At 43.1% G+C, this 16,381-nt stretch overlaps 1 protein-coding gene across 2 annotated transcripts in view; it reads left to right on the plus strand.

Annotated features, from left to right (window-relative positions):
• The first annotated feature begins 2,965 nt into the window (after window positions 1-2,965).
• The window catches only part of LOC135480775 (uncharacterized), a 32,634-nt gene continuing 19,218 nt past the window's right edge, over window positions 2,966-16,381 (plus strand). For both annotated transcript variants that reach the window (XM_064760699.1, XM_064760698.1), the window contains exons 1-6: window positions 2,966-3,027; window positions 5,294-5,604; window positions 8,045-8,186; window positions 10,370-10,764; window positions 12,954-13,095; window positions 15,288-15,365. In XM_064760699.1, coding sequence (XP_064616769.1) covers window positions 5,345-5,604; window positions 8,045-8,186; window positions 10,370-10,764; window positions 12,954-13,095; window positions 15,288-15,326 — 978 coding nt within the window. In that variant the 5' untranslated portion in view covers window positions 2,966-3,027; window positions 5,294-5,344 and the 3' untranslated portion in view covers window positions 15,327-15,365. The remainder of the gene's footprint in view (window positions 3,028-5,293; window positions 5,605-8,044; window positions 8,187-10,369; window positions 10,765-12,953; window positions 13,096-15,287; window positions 15,366-16,381) is intronic.

Genomic DNA, 16,381 nt, shown 5'->3' on the forward strand with positions numbered 1-16,381 from the left:
GTACACGTAAATTTAGGCACGGTGTCATCAATAGCTCCTCCCACGTTAAAGACATGCATGGTGGCTAATATAGTAGATTGTAAAGTCGGTGGCTATTACTGCACCGGTTGATCAAGGGGTATAACATACACATCAACCGAGGTAAGGTACGGTATATAACATACACATCAACCGGGGTAGGGTACGGTATATAACAGACACAACCACCAGGGTATGGTACAGTACATAACATACACATCCATCAGGGTAAAGCATGGTACATAACATACACATCAACCAGGGTAAGGTACGGTATATAATATATACATCAACCAGGGTAAGGCACAGTACCAGATAAAAGACTACAGCCTTGATAGAGTAAAACCAGAGAAGTGACGACAGAATGATTGTTAAGCCTATGATTGACAGATGTGTTTTATTTATTAAAATCTACAGTCGAAAACTTCATCCCTTATCTGGCCTAGTTAAGGCGATGCACGTCAGATATCCACAAATTCTTGTTCCTGGATAATATCCATTACTCTTTTTCGGGCTCCAGGATTATTGGTGTTTACGTAATTCATTTTTTTTATCTTTATTTGGATCCATTACAAAATTCCGACCCCCACATATAATAAAAGAAGGGGTTACCATTTGATTAATTTCTCCACGATACCATTATAAAACTAGGTTTATCTTCATTTGGGCAATAAAGGCTACATAGTGCTGGTGCGCCATGTATTAGTACGTCTAAGATAATATAATTACCATGGAAGTCTATGTAAGCATTTTTACCATGGTACGTCATGTGTTTGTGCGTTTAGGATAATATAACTACCAGGGTAGTCTATGTAAGCATTATTAACATGGTACGTCATGTATTAGTACGTCAAAGATAATATAATTACCATGGAAGTCTGTGTGAGCATTATTAACATGGTACGTCTAAGATAATATAATTACCACGGGAGTCTATGTAAGCATTATTAACATTGTATTCAAAATCGTAAAGAATTAGTACCCCTTTTGCATTAGAGATCAGGAGGATTATGCAGGCAGCGTTGTCTCATTAATTCTGGCTTCATTGCTTCTTTATTCAAAGGGATATCAATTGTCCCAATAATTCTCGCTTTATAGCTTCTTCAGGCAAAGGGGTATTAATTGTCCCATTAATTCTCGCTTTATAGCTTCTTTAGCCAAAGGGCTATTAATTGTCCCATTAATTCTCGCTTTATAGCTTCTTCAGGCAAAGGGCTATCACTTGTCCCATTAATTCTCGCTTTACAGTTTCTTTAGCCAAAGGGCTATTAATTTTCCTATTAATTTTCGCTTTATAGCTTCTTTAGCCAAAAGGCTATGAATTGTCCCATTAATTCTCGCTTTATAGCTTCTTCAGCCAAAGGGCTAACAATTGTCCCATTAAATCTCGCTTTATAGCTTCTTTGGTCAAAGGGCTATTACATGTATGCGTGTCCTGTAAACAAATTATGGGCAAATTTTTTGTTAAAATAAATCTTTCTTCGACATCAACCAATCGTTTACAATTTTTTGAAACTATATTAATTGTTTCACCCATGATACTGTTTGTCAAAAATTATAAACATATTATTACTTTTCAGGGGCAATATAAGCATGGAATATTTCCATTGGACTTTGTAATTAATCAACTTGCCATCCATTTCTAACTGATCATTTTTTCACGTATTTTTTAATCCTGAGACACACGACATTCGATTATAAAACTATATTATTACTAATTATGTGTGAATTTGTAAGATTGTACCATTTTCAGTCTCCAAGACTACCGAGGTAATTATGCAGAAGATAAAGTCTCGTCACTCAGGTGGAACTGAACACATATTCATGTATACAGCGTCAATACCTGATGCTCTACTGGCTGTGTTGTAAATATTTGTAATGTTACATGTACGAAGCTGAGTTTGTTTGCTCTTTTTAAGAACACTATGTTCTTCAGAATCTTGGAGAAAAAATAAAAACATGGAAAGAAAGAGAATTATATCTCCGAAGTATTTGTCCATAGGCCTACCGGCCACCAAAGCAGCAATCACGTGATCATTTATCTCAAATAACACTGAAACCATTCTCAGCAGGATGAATTTACATGAACACAAATAAATTTCAGTTCCGAAAATCTGCCCAGATAAAAAACAAACGACGCCATTATAAGAGTCAGGGCTGCTTCATCATACAACATTCACCTACGTGAACTCCTCTTGCTGAAGCGTCCTGGTGTTGCTGGGTACATCAAATATCTTAGACTATTCGGGGAAATTAAACTGCCGCACTCAATTTATGAACCAAAATAGAAATTCAACCATGAGACATTTTAATTGATGTATATGCCTAACTTGTAGTATAAACTCAAGAGGGAGCCAGTTTGTCCTACTGGACAGGCCAATACAGGCCTAACTTGTAGGATAAACTCAAGAGCAAGCTAATTTTCCTACTAGGCAGGCCTATACATGCCTAACTCATAGGATAAACTCAAGAGCGAGCTACTCTATCCTACTAGTTAGGCCTACATACCATCAGTTAAACATCAAATGATTGAACTTCTATTTTGGTTCATACATTGATTACGGTAGTTTAATTTGCCCGAATAGTCCTAGATATGAAATTAAGTCCTCGGTTGAATTTAATACAATGTGACTCTAGATGTATGCTCAGATCTAGAAACCAGGACATTTGATATGACGATGCTACACGTATATATATTTTGATTTTGTGTTACTAACATAGCATTCACGGTGTTATTACCAGCTTTTAATGTGACCCCTCCTCGTCACTTCCACCACCGCCACCTCAACACACAACTTTCCTGCTTCCTGCGAGCATTGATGTCCGCATTCCAGTATCAAAAGGACTGTGACACATACCAGGGGACATAACTCTTGTCGGCATGCGTGCCTGCATGTTTCATTTCCGGACCCCAGCGAAGGCGTGTTAATTTTACCACGGTTAATAACCGGTTGATGAGTTGACACGGCGGCTGGGGACACAAGACACGAGATATCCAGGATCTTCCAGGTAAGGCCATTGTCAGTAAACGCTGGATTTCATGATGGACGTTGTGAATTCATTCGTTCTGATGTTACTACTGGACTGAAATCAGTCGGCTTGATTCGAACACTATGTTGTTGGCTCCAGGTAATCAGATTTTGACAGCAACAACAACAACATGTACACTGTGGAAAAATGTGTGCCCATATAAGGCGCGTTGTTGAAATTTAGGATTAGGTGTAGTTGATTGTACAGAAAGTATGGTTGGACTAGCGTTAGACTTAAAGTTATGATCTTAACAAACTTAACACGAAATTTGAATGCACCTCCGTGACCACGAAGTGACACGCTCCGGTGAAGGCCAGATACGCGTGTGGCCTTACATCATTTGTAGCCACGGTTCAAATCCTTGTCAAACTCGTTCTTTCGAGCTTATTTACCTGGCGCCATTACTCTTGTATATAAGAGAGACATACATGTGATTTGTATACTCTTACATTTTCCAAGCAAATCACTCTTGTACATTCAGTGGTAGCCTGAAAATCGCTTTAAGAATGGCTTATATTTTACGATACTCGGAGACCACTGGACATCCTTAGCCTGGACGACTCATACGCTCAATTATAACATTGTATCAGTGTTTGGATACTGCATTAGCAATATTGGCTGCATATTATGCGATATACAGTGTAAAAATCAACAGTAAAAATTTTATTATGGATGTTGTCTCGGCTATGAACTAGACCCAACCAGTATTAGAAGTTCACATCTGATTTCGTGGCTAAAGCAATGGTCCAGGAGGGGTTCAGTAAAATACATGTAGAGATATATGTAATGGTAGACTACTATGTGTAATCAAATCCATGCTTGAAAAATGTAATACCCTTGTAATGGTATAAACATAAGGGGCAGTATGATATAAGGTGACATTCATCACATTTCTGTAATGAGTCATAACAGTGCCCCTATATGTTGGTTGTGGAACTTATTTCATTTGTCCTGAACCACATTTGTTGGTTGTGAAACATATTTCAATTATCCTGAACCACATTTGTTGGTTGTGAAATGTATTTCAATTGTCCTGAACCACATTTGTTGGTTGTGGAACTTATCTGAATTATCCTGAACCACATTTGTTGGTTGTGGAACATGTTTCAATTATCCTGAACCACATTTGTTGGTTGTGGACCGTATTTCAATTATCCTGAACCACATTTGTTGGTTGTGGAACTTATCTGAATTATCCTGAACCACATTTGTTAGTTGTGGAACGTATTTTAATTGCCCTGAACCACATTTACAGCACACATGGAAGTAAATTCTGTTGCAATCAGGCAATATTTGAAGGAGTTTGTATTATGTACAGTGTCTATATACATACTGTGACACCAGTGTACTGACTACCTTTGGAAGCCTGTCTATGTAGACTGCACATTTAGCCCATAGACATGTCAGTCTAAATAAGGGACAAGTATCTTTTTACAATGATACATGTATAAATAAGATACAATAAGTTTCATACCTTTACATCACATTGGGTGACTTCAATTTCTTGTCAAGGCCATCATTCTGAAGAAATAAAAATGTCAAACATTTTGACCCCTGCAGTCAGAGCTATTATAATGACCGGAGTCAGGACTATGACCTGAGTGTAGTCAGAGCTGTTATAAATGACCGGAGTCAGGACTATGACCTGAGTGTAGTCAGAGCTATTATAATGACCTGAGTCAGGGCTATGACCTGAGTGTAGTCAGAGCTGTTATAATGACCGGAGTCAGGACTATGACCTGAGTGTAGTCAGAGCTATTATAATGACCTGAGTCAGGGCTATGACCTGAGTGTAGTCAAAGCTGTTATAAATGACCGGAGTCAGGACTATGACCTGAGTGTAGTAAGGACTATGACCTGAGTGTAGTCAGAGCTATGACCTGAACCTAGTCAGAACTGTGACCTGAATCTAGTCAGATCTTTGACCAATCACCTGAGTGTAGTTAGGACTATGACCTCAGCCTAGTCAGAGCTATGACCTGAGTCTAGTCAGATCTGTGACTAATCACCTGAGTTTCATCAGAACTATCTCCTGAGTCTAATCAGATCTTTGACCAATCACCTGAGTCAAGTCAGAACTATCGCCTGAATCTAGTCAGAACTACAAATGTATCAGGGTAAAAAGATAACGTATTTGAACACGACTGACGAACAGTTTCAGTTGTTTTTTTATTATTAGTATTTTTTTTTCCTGAAAGGTTTTGGTACACGTTTTTAAGTTTATACATGGTATTTTCTTTTTTAGGTATAAACTGTGCTGTTGAATCAGGAAAACATTGATCTTGGCAAGATCAAGATGACAACAACTGCAGCATTCGATGATCTGCAGGAATTCAAATCTGCCGTGGCGACCGTGCGCAAAGATGGCACAGACGATAAATACCTGATCGTAGCTCATGTTGAGGGAGACCCCAGCAAACTTCGTCTCATTAAAGTCGGACAAAACGTTTCGGACCTTGCAACGGAAGTAGATGATACTCAAGTACTATACATACTGTCCCGATACGAGCGAACATTTGACATGTCCTCCACTGTCAAGTTTGTCTACATTCACTGGTAAGCTACCCTCTCCTCCACTATCAAGTTTGTCTACATTCACTGGTAAGCTACCCTCTCCTCCACTGTCATGTTTGTCTACATTCACTGGTAAGTTACCCTCTCCGCCACTGTCAAGTTTGTCTTCATTCACTGGTAGCTACCCTCTCCTCCACTGTCATGTTTGTCTACATTCACTGGTAAGCTACCCTCTGCTCCACTGTCATGTTTGTCTACATTCACTGGTAAGCTACCCTCTCCTCCACTGTCATGTTTGTCTTCATTCACTAGTAGCTGCCCTCTCCTCCACTATCAGGTTTGTCTTCATTCACTGGTAAGCTACCCTCTCCTCCACTATCAAGTTTGTCTACATTCACTGGTAAGCTACCCTCTCCTCCACTGTCATGTTTGTCTACATTCACTGGTAAGTTACCCTCTCCGCCACTGTCAAGTTTGTCTTCATTCACTGGTAGCTACTATCTCCTCCACTGTCATGTTTGTCTACATTCACTGGTAAGCTACCCTCTCCTCCACTATCAAGTCTGTCTACATTCACTGGTAAGCTACCCTCTCCCCCACTGTCAAGTTTGTCTTCATTCACTGGTAGCTGCCCTCTCCTCCACTGTCATGTTTGTCTACATTCACTGGTAAGCTACCCTCTGCTCCACTGTCATGTTTGCCTACATTCACTGGTAAGCTACCCTCTCCTCCACTGTCATGTTTGTCTTCATTCAGCGGTTAGGTACCCTCTCCTCCACTGTCAAGTTTGTCTACATTCACTGTTAGCCACCTTCTCCTCCACTATCAAGTTTGTCTACATTCACTGGTAAGCCACCCTCTCCTCCACTGTCATGTTTGTCTACATTCACTGGTGAGGTACCCTCTCTTCCACTGTCATGTTTGTCTTCATTCAGCAGTTAGGTACTTTCTCCACCACTGTCATTTTTGCCTCTCCTCCACTGTCTTGTTTGTCTCTCCTCCAATGTCGTGTTTGTCTCTCCTCCAGTGTCATGTTTGTCTCTCCTTCAGTGTCATGTTTGTCTCTTCTCTAGTGTCATGTTTGTCTCTCCTCCAGTGTCATGTTTGTCTCTCCTCCAGTGTCTTGTTTGTCTGATATATGTAGCCCTAACTGTGAATGTATAATTCTCTTCCAGGATAGGTGATCAGGTACCGTTAGGTAAATCCAGTACCACTGATATATGTAGCTCTAACTGTGAATGTATAATTCTCTTCCAGGATAGGTGATCAGGTACCGTTAGGTAAATCCAGTACCTCTGATATATGTAGCTCTAACTGTGAATGTATAATTCTCTTCCAGGATAGGTGATCAGGTACCGTTAGGTAAATCCAGTACCTCTGATATATGTAGCTCTAACTGTGAATGTATAATTCTCTTCCAGGATAGGTGATCAGGTACAGTTAGGTAAATCCAGTACCACTGATATATGTAGCTCTAACTGTGAATGTATAATTCTCTTCCAGGATAGGTGATCAGGTACCGTTAGGTAAATCCAGTACCTCTGATATATGTAGCTCTAACTGTGAATGTATAATTCTCTTCCAGGATAGGTGATCAGGTACAGTTAGGTAAATCCAGTACCTCTGATATATGTAGCTCTAACTGTGATGTATAATTCTCTACCAGGATAGGTGATCAGGTACCGTTAGGTAAATCCAGTACCTCTGATATATGTAGCTCTAACTGTGAATGTATAATTCTCTTCCAGGATAAGTGATCAGGTACCGTTAGGTAAATCCAGTACCACTGATATATGTAGCTCTAACTGTGATGTATAATTCTCTTCCAGGATAAGTGATCAGGTACCGTTAGGTAAATCCAGTACCTCTGATATATGTAGCTCTAACTGTGAATGTACAATTCTCTTCCAGGATAGGTGATCAGGTACTGTTAGGTAAATCCAGTACCTCTGATATATGTAGCTCTAACTGTGATGTATACTTCTCTTCCAGGATAAGTGATCAGGTACCGTTAGGTAAATCCAGTACATCTAATATATGTAGCTCTAACTGTGAATGTATAATTCTCTTCCAGGATAGGTGATCAGGTACCGTTAGGTAAATCCAGTACCACTGATATATGTAGCTCTAACTGTGATGTATAATTCTCTTCCAGGATAGGTGATCAGGTACAGTTAGGTAAATCCAGTACCTCTGATATATGTAGCTCTAACTGTGAATGTATAATTCTCTTCCAGGATAGGTGATCAGGTACTGTTAGGTAAATCCAGTACCACTGATATATGTAGCTCTAACTGTGAATGTATAATTCTCTTCCAGGATAGGTGATCAGGTACCGTTAGGTAAATCCAGTACCTCTGATATATGTAGCTCTAACTGTGAATGTATAATTCTCTTCCAGGATAGGTGATCAGGTACCGTTAGGTAAATCCAGTACCACTGATATATGTAGCTCTAACTGTGATGTATAATTCTCTTCCAGGATAGGTGATCAGGTACCGTTTGGTAAGAAGGGGCGCTACGGAGTTGTTCAAGGAAGTGTACAGGAGTATTTTAACCCTTATCACCTGTTAGTGGAGACCAGTCAGAGAGAGGACTTAGACTTCAGCATCATAGAACGCCAGGTGAGTGGAGACCAGTAAGAGAGAGGACTGTAGCATAACAGAACCACAGGTGAGTGGAGACCAGTCAGAGAGAGGACTTCAGCATCACGCAACGCCAGGTGAGTGCAGACCAGTCAGAGAGAGGACTTCAGCACCATAGAACACCAGGTGAGTGGAGACCAGTCAGAGAGAGGACTTCAGCATCACGCAACGCCAGGTGAGAGCAGACCAGTCAGAGAGATGACTTCAGCATCATAGAACACCAGGTGAGTGGAGACCAGTCAGAGAGAGGACTTCAGCATCATAGAACACCAGGTGAGTGGAGACCAGTCAGAGAGAGGACTTCAGCATCAGAGAATGCCAGGTGAGTGGAGACCAGTCAGAGAGAGGACTTCAGCATCAGAGAATGCCAGGTGAGTGGAGACCAGTCAGAGAGAGGACTTCAGCATCAGAGAATGCCAGGTGAGTGGAGACCAGTCAGAGAGAGGACTTCAGCATCATAGAATGCCAGGTGAGTGGAGACCAGTCAGAGAGAGGACTTCAGCATCAGAGAACGCCAGGTGAGTGGAGACCAGTCAGAGAGAGAACTTCAGCATCAGAGAATGCCTGGTGAGTTGAGACCAGTCAGAGAGAGGACTTCAGCATCACACAACGCCAGGTGAGTGGAGACCAGTCAGAGAGAGGACATCGGCATCACAGAATGCCAGATGAGTGGAGACCAGTCAGAGAGAGGACTTCAGCATCAGAGAATGCCAGGTGAGTGGAGACCAGTCAGAGAGAGGACTTCAGCATCATGCAACGCCAGGTGAGTGGAAATCAGTCAGAGAGAGGACTTCAGCATCAGAGAATGCCAAGTGAGTGGAGACCAGTCAGAGAGAGGACTTCAGCATCACAGAATGCCAGGTGAGTGGAGACTAGTCAGAGAGGACATCGGCATCAGAGAATGCCAAGTGAGTGGAGACCAGTCAGAGAGAGGACTTCAGCATCAGAGAATGCCAGGTGAGTGGAGACCAGTCAGAGAGAGGACTTCAGCATCAGAGAACGCCAAGTGAGTGGAGACCAGTCAGAGAGAGGACTTCAGCATCAGAGAATGCCAAGTGAGTGGAGACCAGTCAGAGAGAGGACATCGGCATCACAGAATGCCAGATGAGTGGAGACCAGTCAGAGAGAGGACTTCAGCATCAGAGAATGCCAGGTGAGTGGAGACCAGTCAGAGAGAGGACTTCAGCATCAGAGAACGCCAAGTGAGTGGAGACCAGTCAGAGAGAGGACTTCAGCATCACAGAACACCAGGTGAGTGGAGACTAGTCAGAGAGAGGACTTCAGCACCATAGAACACCAGGTGAGTGGAGACCAGTAAGAGAGAGGACATCATCATCAGAGAATGCCAGGTGAGTGGAGACCAGTCAGAGAGAGGACTTCAGCATCAGAGAATGCCAGGTGAGTGGAGACCAGTCAGAGAGAGGACTTCAGCATCAGAGAATGCCAGGTGAGTGGAGACCAGTCAGAGAGAGGACTTCAGCATCATAGAATGCCAGGTGAGTGGAGACCAGTCAGAGAGAGGACTTCAGCATCATAGAACGCCAGGTGAGTGGAGACCAGTCAGATAGAGGACTTCAGCATCAGAGAATGCCAGGTGAGTGGAGACCAGTCAGAGAGAGGACTTCAGCATCATACAACGCCAGGTGAGTTGAGACCAGTCAGAGAGAGGACTTCAGCATCAGAGAATGCCAAGTGAGTGGAGACCAGTCAGAGAGAGGACTTCAGCATCAGAGAATGCCAGGTGAGTGGAGACCAGTCAGAGAGAGGACTTCAGCATCATAGAACGCCAGGTGAGTGGAGACCAGTCAGAGAGAGAGGACTTCAGCATCAGAGAATGCCAGGTGAGTGGAGACCAGTCAGAGAGAGGACTTCAGCATCAGAGAATGCCAGGTGAGTGGAGACCAGTCAAAGAGAGAACTTCAGCATCAGAGAATGCCAGGTGAGTGGAGATCAGTCAGAGAGAGGACTTCAGCATCATAGAACAGGTGTGTGAAGATCAGTCAAAAAATAAATTAGCTTCAAGATTGCAGTTGTTTGTTTATTATTGTATAAATATTTTGTTAGATTTCACAATGTTGAATACTTATGCCAAATTCTGAATGTTTTATCACCATTTACTCAGAACCTCAAATGGAAGTTTACTTTCATTCTTTTTTTCTCAGTTGGATGAGACATCAGGTACTACATCAAAGGTTCTTGATAATGATGTTGCATCAGGAAGACAGAAACGCGGCTTTGTCGCATCACAACTCCCACAGAGAGATCGTCAAAAAGCTGGCGGAGTTTTCATCAGCAAAGAAACGGCCAGTATTGAAGTGTCCAATGACGTGCTGGAGAACATCGCGGCTGTGAGACATGATGCTGAGCAGCAGCGCTGGATGCTGGCTTGTTACCGTGACAACAACCCTAAAGGTCCTCTGGACTGTCTGGCACAGGGTGAGGGTGACATCACAGAGATGATTCCACACCTGGCGGATGACTTGGTGCTTTACGGGCTCTACAGGGTTACTGACAAAGTTGATGATATTGTCACTGTTAAGTTTGTCTACATCCAGTGGTGAGTGGGATAGCATATTCAAAGTACATGTATGCCTTCTTCTGTCTGGCTTCCTCCTGACCTACCTGGCTTACTCCTGACCTGCCTTGGTTCATCCTCACCTGCCTGGCTTCTTCCTCACTTGTCTGGCTTCCTCTCACCTGCCTGGCTTCCTCCTGACCTACCTGGCTTCCTCCTGACCTACCTGGCTTCCTCCTGACCTACCTGGCTTCGTATTCTTCTGCCTGGCTTCCTATTCTTCTGCTTGGCTTCCTCCTGACCTGCCTAGCTTCCAAATCACCTGCCTGGCTTCTTCGTCACTGATCTGTCTTCCTGCTCACTTGTCTGGTGTTCTCCTGACCTGCCTTGCTTCCTCCTGACCTGCCTGGCTTCCTCTCACCTGCCTGGCTTCCTCCTGACCTACCTGGCTTCCTATTCTTCTGCCTGGCTTCCTATTCTTCTGCCTGGCTTCCTCCTGACCTGCCTGGCTTCCAAATCACCTGCCTGGCTTCTTCCTCACTGGTCTGTCTTCCTGCTCACTTATCTGGAGTCCTCCTAACCTACCTGGCTTCCTCCTGACCTGCCTGGCTTTCTACTCACCTGCCTGGCTTCCTCCTAACCTACCTGGCTTCCTCCTGACCTACATGGCTTTCTAATCACCTGCCTGGCTTCCTCCTGACCTGCCTGGTGTCCTCCTGACCTACCTGGCTTCCTAGTCACCTGCCTGGCTTTCTCCTGACCTGCCTTGGTTCATCCTCACCTGCCTGGCTTCTTCCTCACATGTCTGGCATCTTCCACACTGGTCTGGCGTCCTCCTCAATGGCCTGGCGTCCTCCTCACAGGTCTGGCATCCTCCTCACCAGTCTGGTTTCCTCCTCACCGGTCTGTTTTCCTCCTCACCTTTCTGGTTTTCTCCTCACCTCACTGGCTTCCTCCTCATCTCTCTGTCTTCCTCTTCACCTATCTGGTTTCCTACCTACATACATCGCTTCCTGCTTACCTGTCTGGCTTCCTCCTCACTGGCCTGTTTTCCTCCTCACCTGCCTGGCATCCCCCTTACCTTCCTGACTTCCTCATTACCTGTCTGACAGCCTCCTCACCTCTCTGGCATCTCCCTCACCTGCCTGGCTCCCTCCTCACCTGCATGAATTCCTCCCCATCTACCTGTTTTCTTTCTGACCTGAAGGGTTTCCACATCACTTATCTGACTTCTTCCTGGTCTGCCTGGTTTTCTTCCTTACTTTCCTGGTTTCCTCCTGCCTCCCCAGTTTCCTCCATCCTTGTTTGCTTCCTGTTTCTCTATCTGGCTCTATCTATATGTGTCATCCTGCCTTATCTTCTTTTTTCTAGCTGGTTTCGTCTCACTATGTCTGGTTTCCTCTTCTTCAGTCTGCTTTCCTCTTTTTCTGTCTGGCCTGCCTGGTTTTCTTCTGATCTACCTGGTTTCTTCCTGGCATACCTGATTTCTTCCTTACTTACCTGGTTTCCTTCTGCCTCCCCAGTTTCCTCCACCCTTGTTTGCTTCCTCTTTCTCTATCTGGCTCTATCTATATGTGTCATCCTGCCTTATCTTTTTCTTTCTAGCTGGTTTCATTTCACTTTGTCTGGTTTCCTCTTCTTCCATCTGGTTTCCTCTTTTTCTGTCTGGTTTTTGCCTGCTTCATTTCCTGATTTTCCTCCACAAGGATAACACGGAAAGAAAAGTTTTCTGACATCGCGCAAGAAGACGTGACGTCACCCATCGCTGATGTATAGCCACAAATGAGGTTGTACTGTCAAACGCGTATGAGGTCATTCCAGTATTACTGCCTTACTCAACGTCAAGTCTGTCTGATTCATCATCACATAAGGGATATATCACGTCACATCACGAAAATTTTACAGAAACTGCCAAGGATTTTGTTTTTGAGGACTCTTCACTTTTATAGGGGTCAAATAGTGTTGTTCATGGTAAATTTTTTTGATCGTCCTGCTAGCTACATGTGTATTCCTACGCATCAGTATAAGGATAAGCGTACAGTGTCTCTCATATCAGTTTAATGTTGATGTTCAAACTCCAGTCATTCAAATGTCTTCAGCTTGGCCATACTCTGAGCTGGTTAATTTCTCACCTCATAACCAAATTCTCACTTCATAACCAAATTCTCACTTCATAACCAGATTCTCACCCAACTTCTCAGCCAATGAAGTGCTCAAATCTACTGTTACAGGGTAGGTGAAAAAGTAAAACCTTTCACGAAGGCAAAGATCTCGACGAACAAAGGTCGGTTAGAAGAGGTTTTCACACCTTACCATGTGTTGATATTTACCTCTGATAGGGCTGATCTCACAGACAGGAATATAAATGAAAAGGTAAGTTTTTGTACATATAGATGATGTAGTTCATTATAATTGTCATCATTCATCAAGAATAGTGTTAAGTATATGACCTGAAACACATGTAGGATAAATGGTAAATATTGGGGTGTATGCATACTACATTTGTATGTACATGGTGCTTGTACAGAGGATATTGCACACTGAAGGTTGAATACCATGCATGGAAGTAAAATTTTAGTGAAACGTGGAAATAACTCACGACATGTGAAGCGTCAAGTGGGTCATCATTTCCACCATTTTACAAGACAAAATATTGAAGGTATTTAACCTTCATTGTGCAATATGTTATTTATTATTTATACAGTATGTGTTTTGACAAGTTAAGCACTATTTTTTTTTTGGTAGCTGTACAGTTGTTACCTGTAGGCCAATACTGGTTACTCAGACTTACAGTTGTTAGCTGTAGGCCAATACTGGTTACACAGACTTACAGTTGTTAGCTGTAGGCCAATACTGGTTACACAGACTTACAGTTGTTAGCTGTAGGCCAATACTGGTTACACAGACTTACAATTGTTAACTGTAGGCCAGTACTGGTTACACAGGCTTACAGTTGTTACCTGTAGGTCGATTCTGGTTACACAGACTTATGGTTGTTACCTGTAGGCCAATACTGGTTACACAGACTTACAGTTGTTACCTGTAGGCCAATACTGATTACTCACACTTACAGTTGTTACCTGTAGGTCGATACTGGTTACACAGACTTACAGTTGTTAGCTGTAGGCCGATACTGGTTACACAGACTTGTATTTGTTAGCTGTAGGCCAATACTGGTTACACAGACTTACAGTTGTTAGCTGTAGGCAGATACTGGTTACACAGACTTACAGTTGTTAGCTATAGGCCGATACTGGTTACACAGACATATGGTTGCTAGCTCTAGGCCGATACTGGTTACACAGACTTACAGTTGTTACCTGTAGGCCGATACTAGTTACACAGACTTATGGGTGTTAGCTGTAGGCCAATATTGGTTACACAGACTTACAGTTGTTAGCTGTAGGCCAATACTGGTTACACCGTCTTTTGGTTGTCAGCTGTAGGCCGATACTGGTTACACAGACAAATGGTTGCTAGCTGTAGGCCAATACTGGTTTACACCGTCTTTTGGTTGTCAGCTGTAGGCTGATACTGGTTACACAGACAAATGGTTGCTAGCTGTAGGCCAATACTGGTTACACCGTCTTTTGGTTGTCAGCTGTAGGCCGATACTGGTTACACAGACTGACAGTTGTTAGCTGTAGGCTGATATTGGTTACACAGACTTACAGTTGCTAGCTGTAGGCCAATACTGGTTACACCGTCTTTTGGTTGTCAGCTGTAGGCTGATACTGGTTACACAGACAAATGGTTGCTAGCTGTAGGCCAATACTGGTTACACCGTCTTTTGGTTGTCAGCTGTAGGCCGATACTGGTTACACAGACTTATGGTTGTTAGCTGTAGGCCGATATTGGTTACACAGACTTACAGTTGTTAGCTGTAGGCCAATACTGGTTACACCGTCTTTTGGTTGTCAGCTGTAGGCCGATACTGGTTACACAGACTTACAGTTGTTAGCTGTAGGCTGACACTGCTTACACAGACTTATGGTTGTCAGCTGTAGGCCAATACTGGTTACACAGACTTATAGCGTATGTAGCGTGACATCATACAGGACATATTGTAGGTCTACCCCCAATCAGACAAAATGCTCAGCTTTTCATTGGACAACAATGGTCATGTGGGGTACACATATATTCCTGAATCCGCGAACAACGCCAAATGTCTGATGAGGAGGTTATCTCCCTTTGTTGGGTTGTGAATTCAGTGGTCACATTGCTAAAGTGATTCACCTATACATCAATCTTCTGCACTGAATTGGTGGGACTTTGCAAGATAAATTTGTTCCACCATAAGGTTCCGTTTCCTATCACCATGTAACCATGTAACTAATGACTGTCTTGTTGTGGTGAGACGGGAATGTAATCCTGTACTACTTGTATACATGTTTTAGGAGGATGTCGTCCCACTGAGCCCAGACTGGAATGCTGTGAAGTAAAATGTTTCTTTTATCAAATGTATTAACAAAAGAGATATCAAACAGTGTAAAATATCACTTTTACAAATGCTAAGCTTCCCACACGTTTGCCCACTTGCTACATGGTTTTTCTGATCCCTGTAGGTGTCCTCGGCTTCTGGAACCAAGTCCTTTGTTAAATAGATCAAAACCGCAGTAAGGAGCCAAGAAACATTTTGTCAGGTAAGTGCAGTTGTTTGAAACAGGAGATTTCTCTGGACTAGTGGTACAGTGTACATACATGTGCCTGTCATGCCTGTCGTCCTGGGCTGAGGTCAGGTCATGCCTAAATACTTTATACCTGCCTGTCGTCCTGGGCTGAGGTGAGGTCATGCCTAAAACTTTATACCTGCCTGTCGTCCTGGACTGAGGTCAGGTCATGCCTGAAGACTTTATACGTGTCTGTCCTCCCGGGCTGAGGTCAGGTCATGCCTAAAAACTTTATACCTGCCTGTCGTCCTGGACTGAGGTCAGGTCATGCCTAAAGACTTTATACGTGTCTGTCCTCCCGGGCTGAGGTCAGGTCATGCCTAAGGACTTTATACCTGCCTGTCTTCCCAGGCTGAGGTCAGGTCATGCCTAAAGATTTTATACCTGCCTGTCATCCTGGGCTGAGGTTAGGTCCTGCCCAAAGACTTCATAGATGCCTGTCGCCCTGAGCTGAGGTCAGGTCATGCCTAAAGACTTCATCATTGACAGTCTTGTGGCCAGGATGGCAGCATGTGTTAATGCTTAAGAGGATGGGTCAAGTACTGCTAGTTTCAGATTAATTGAGGTGTCATGTATGGTGTCTTTTACATGGTTTTCCTAGCAGAGAGCACCATGAATATGTCAGCTTTAGTTTGTTATCATTGGCCTGCTGCAAGGGGATACCAACATAATATCAACAGAAAAAAGGTGAAACGTTTGGTTTAGCCTAGAAAGCAAAATGGCCCAATGAGCAGGATAAAATGAAGGGACTTTAAAGGTTCTCTTCAGTGAGAAAGGGCAGCATATGAGAAGCATGACTTTGATGTGATGTCAGGGTGTGTTTTACATTGCGCATGTACTTGAACATGTTTCTTCAGTGAGGTTCAGGACTGTACAGTCTGTCTGTGTTCATATGAGCAGCATGACTTTGATGTGATGTCAGGGTGTGTTTTACATTGCACATGTACATGAACAAGTTTCTTCATTGAGGTTCAGGACTGTACAGTCTG

This window comes from Liolophura sinensis, chromosome 13, assembly GCF_032854445.1.
Source record: "Liolophura sinensis isolate JHLJ2023 chromosome 13, CUHK_Ljap_v2, whole genome shotgun sequence".
Taxonomy (NCBI): Eukaryota; Metazoa; Mollusca; class Polyplacophora; order Chitonida; family Chitonidae; genus Liolophura; species Liolophura sinensis.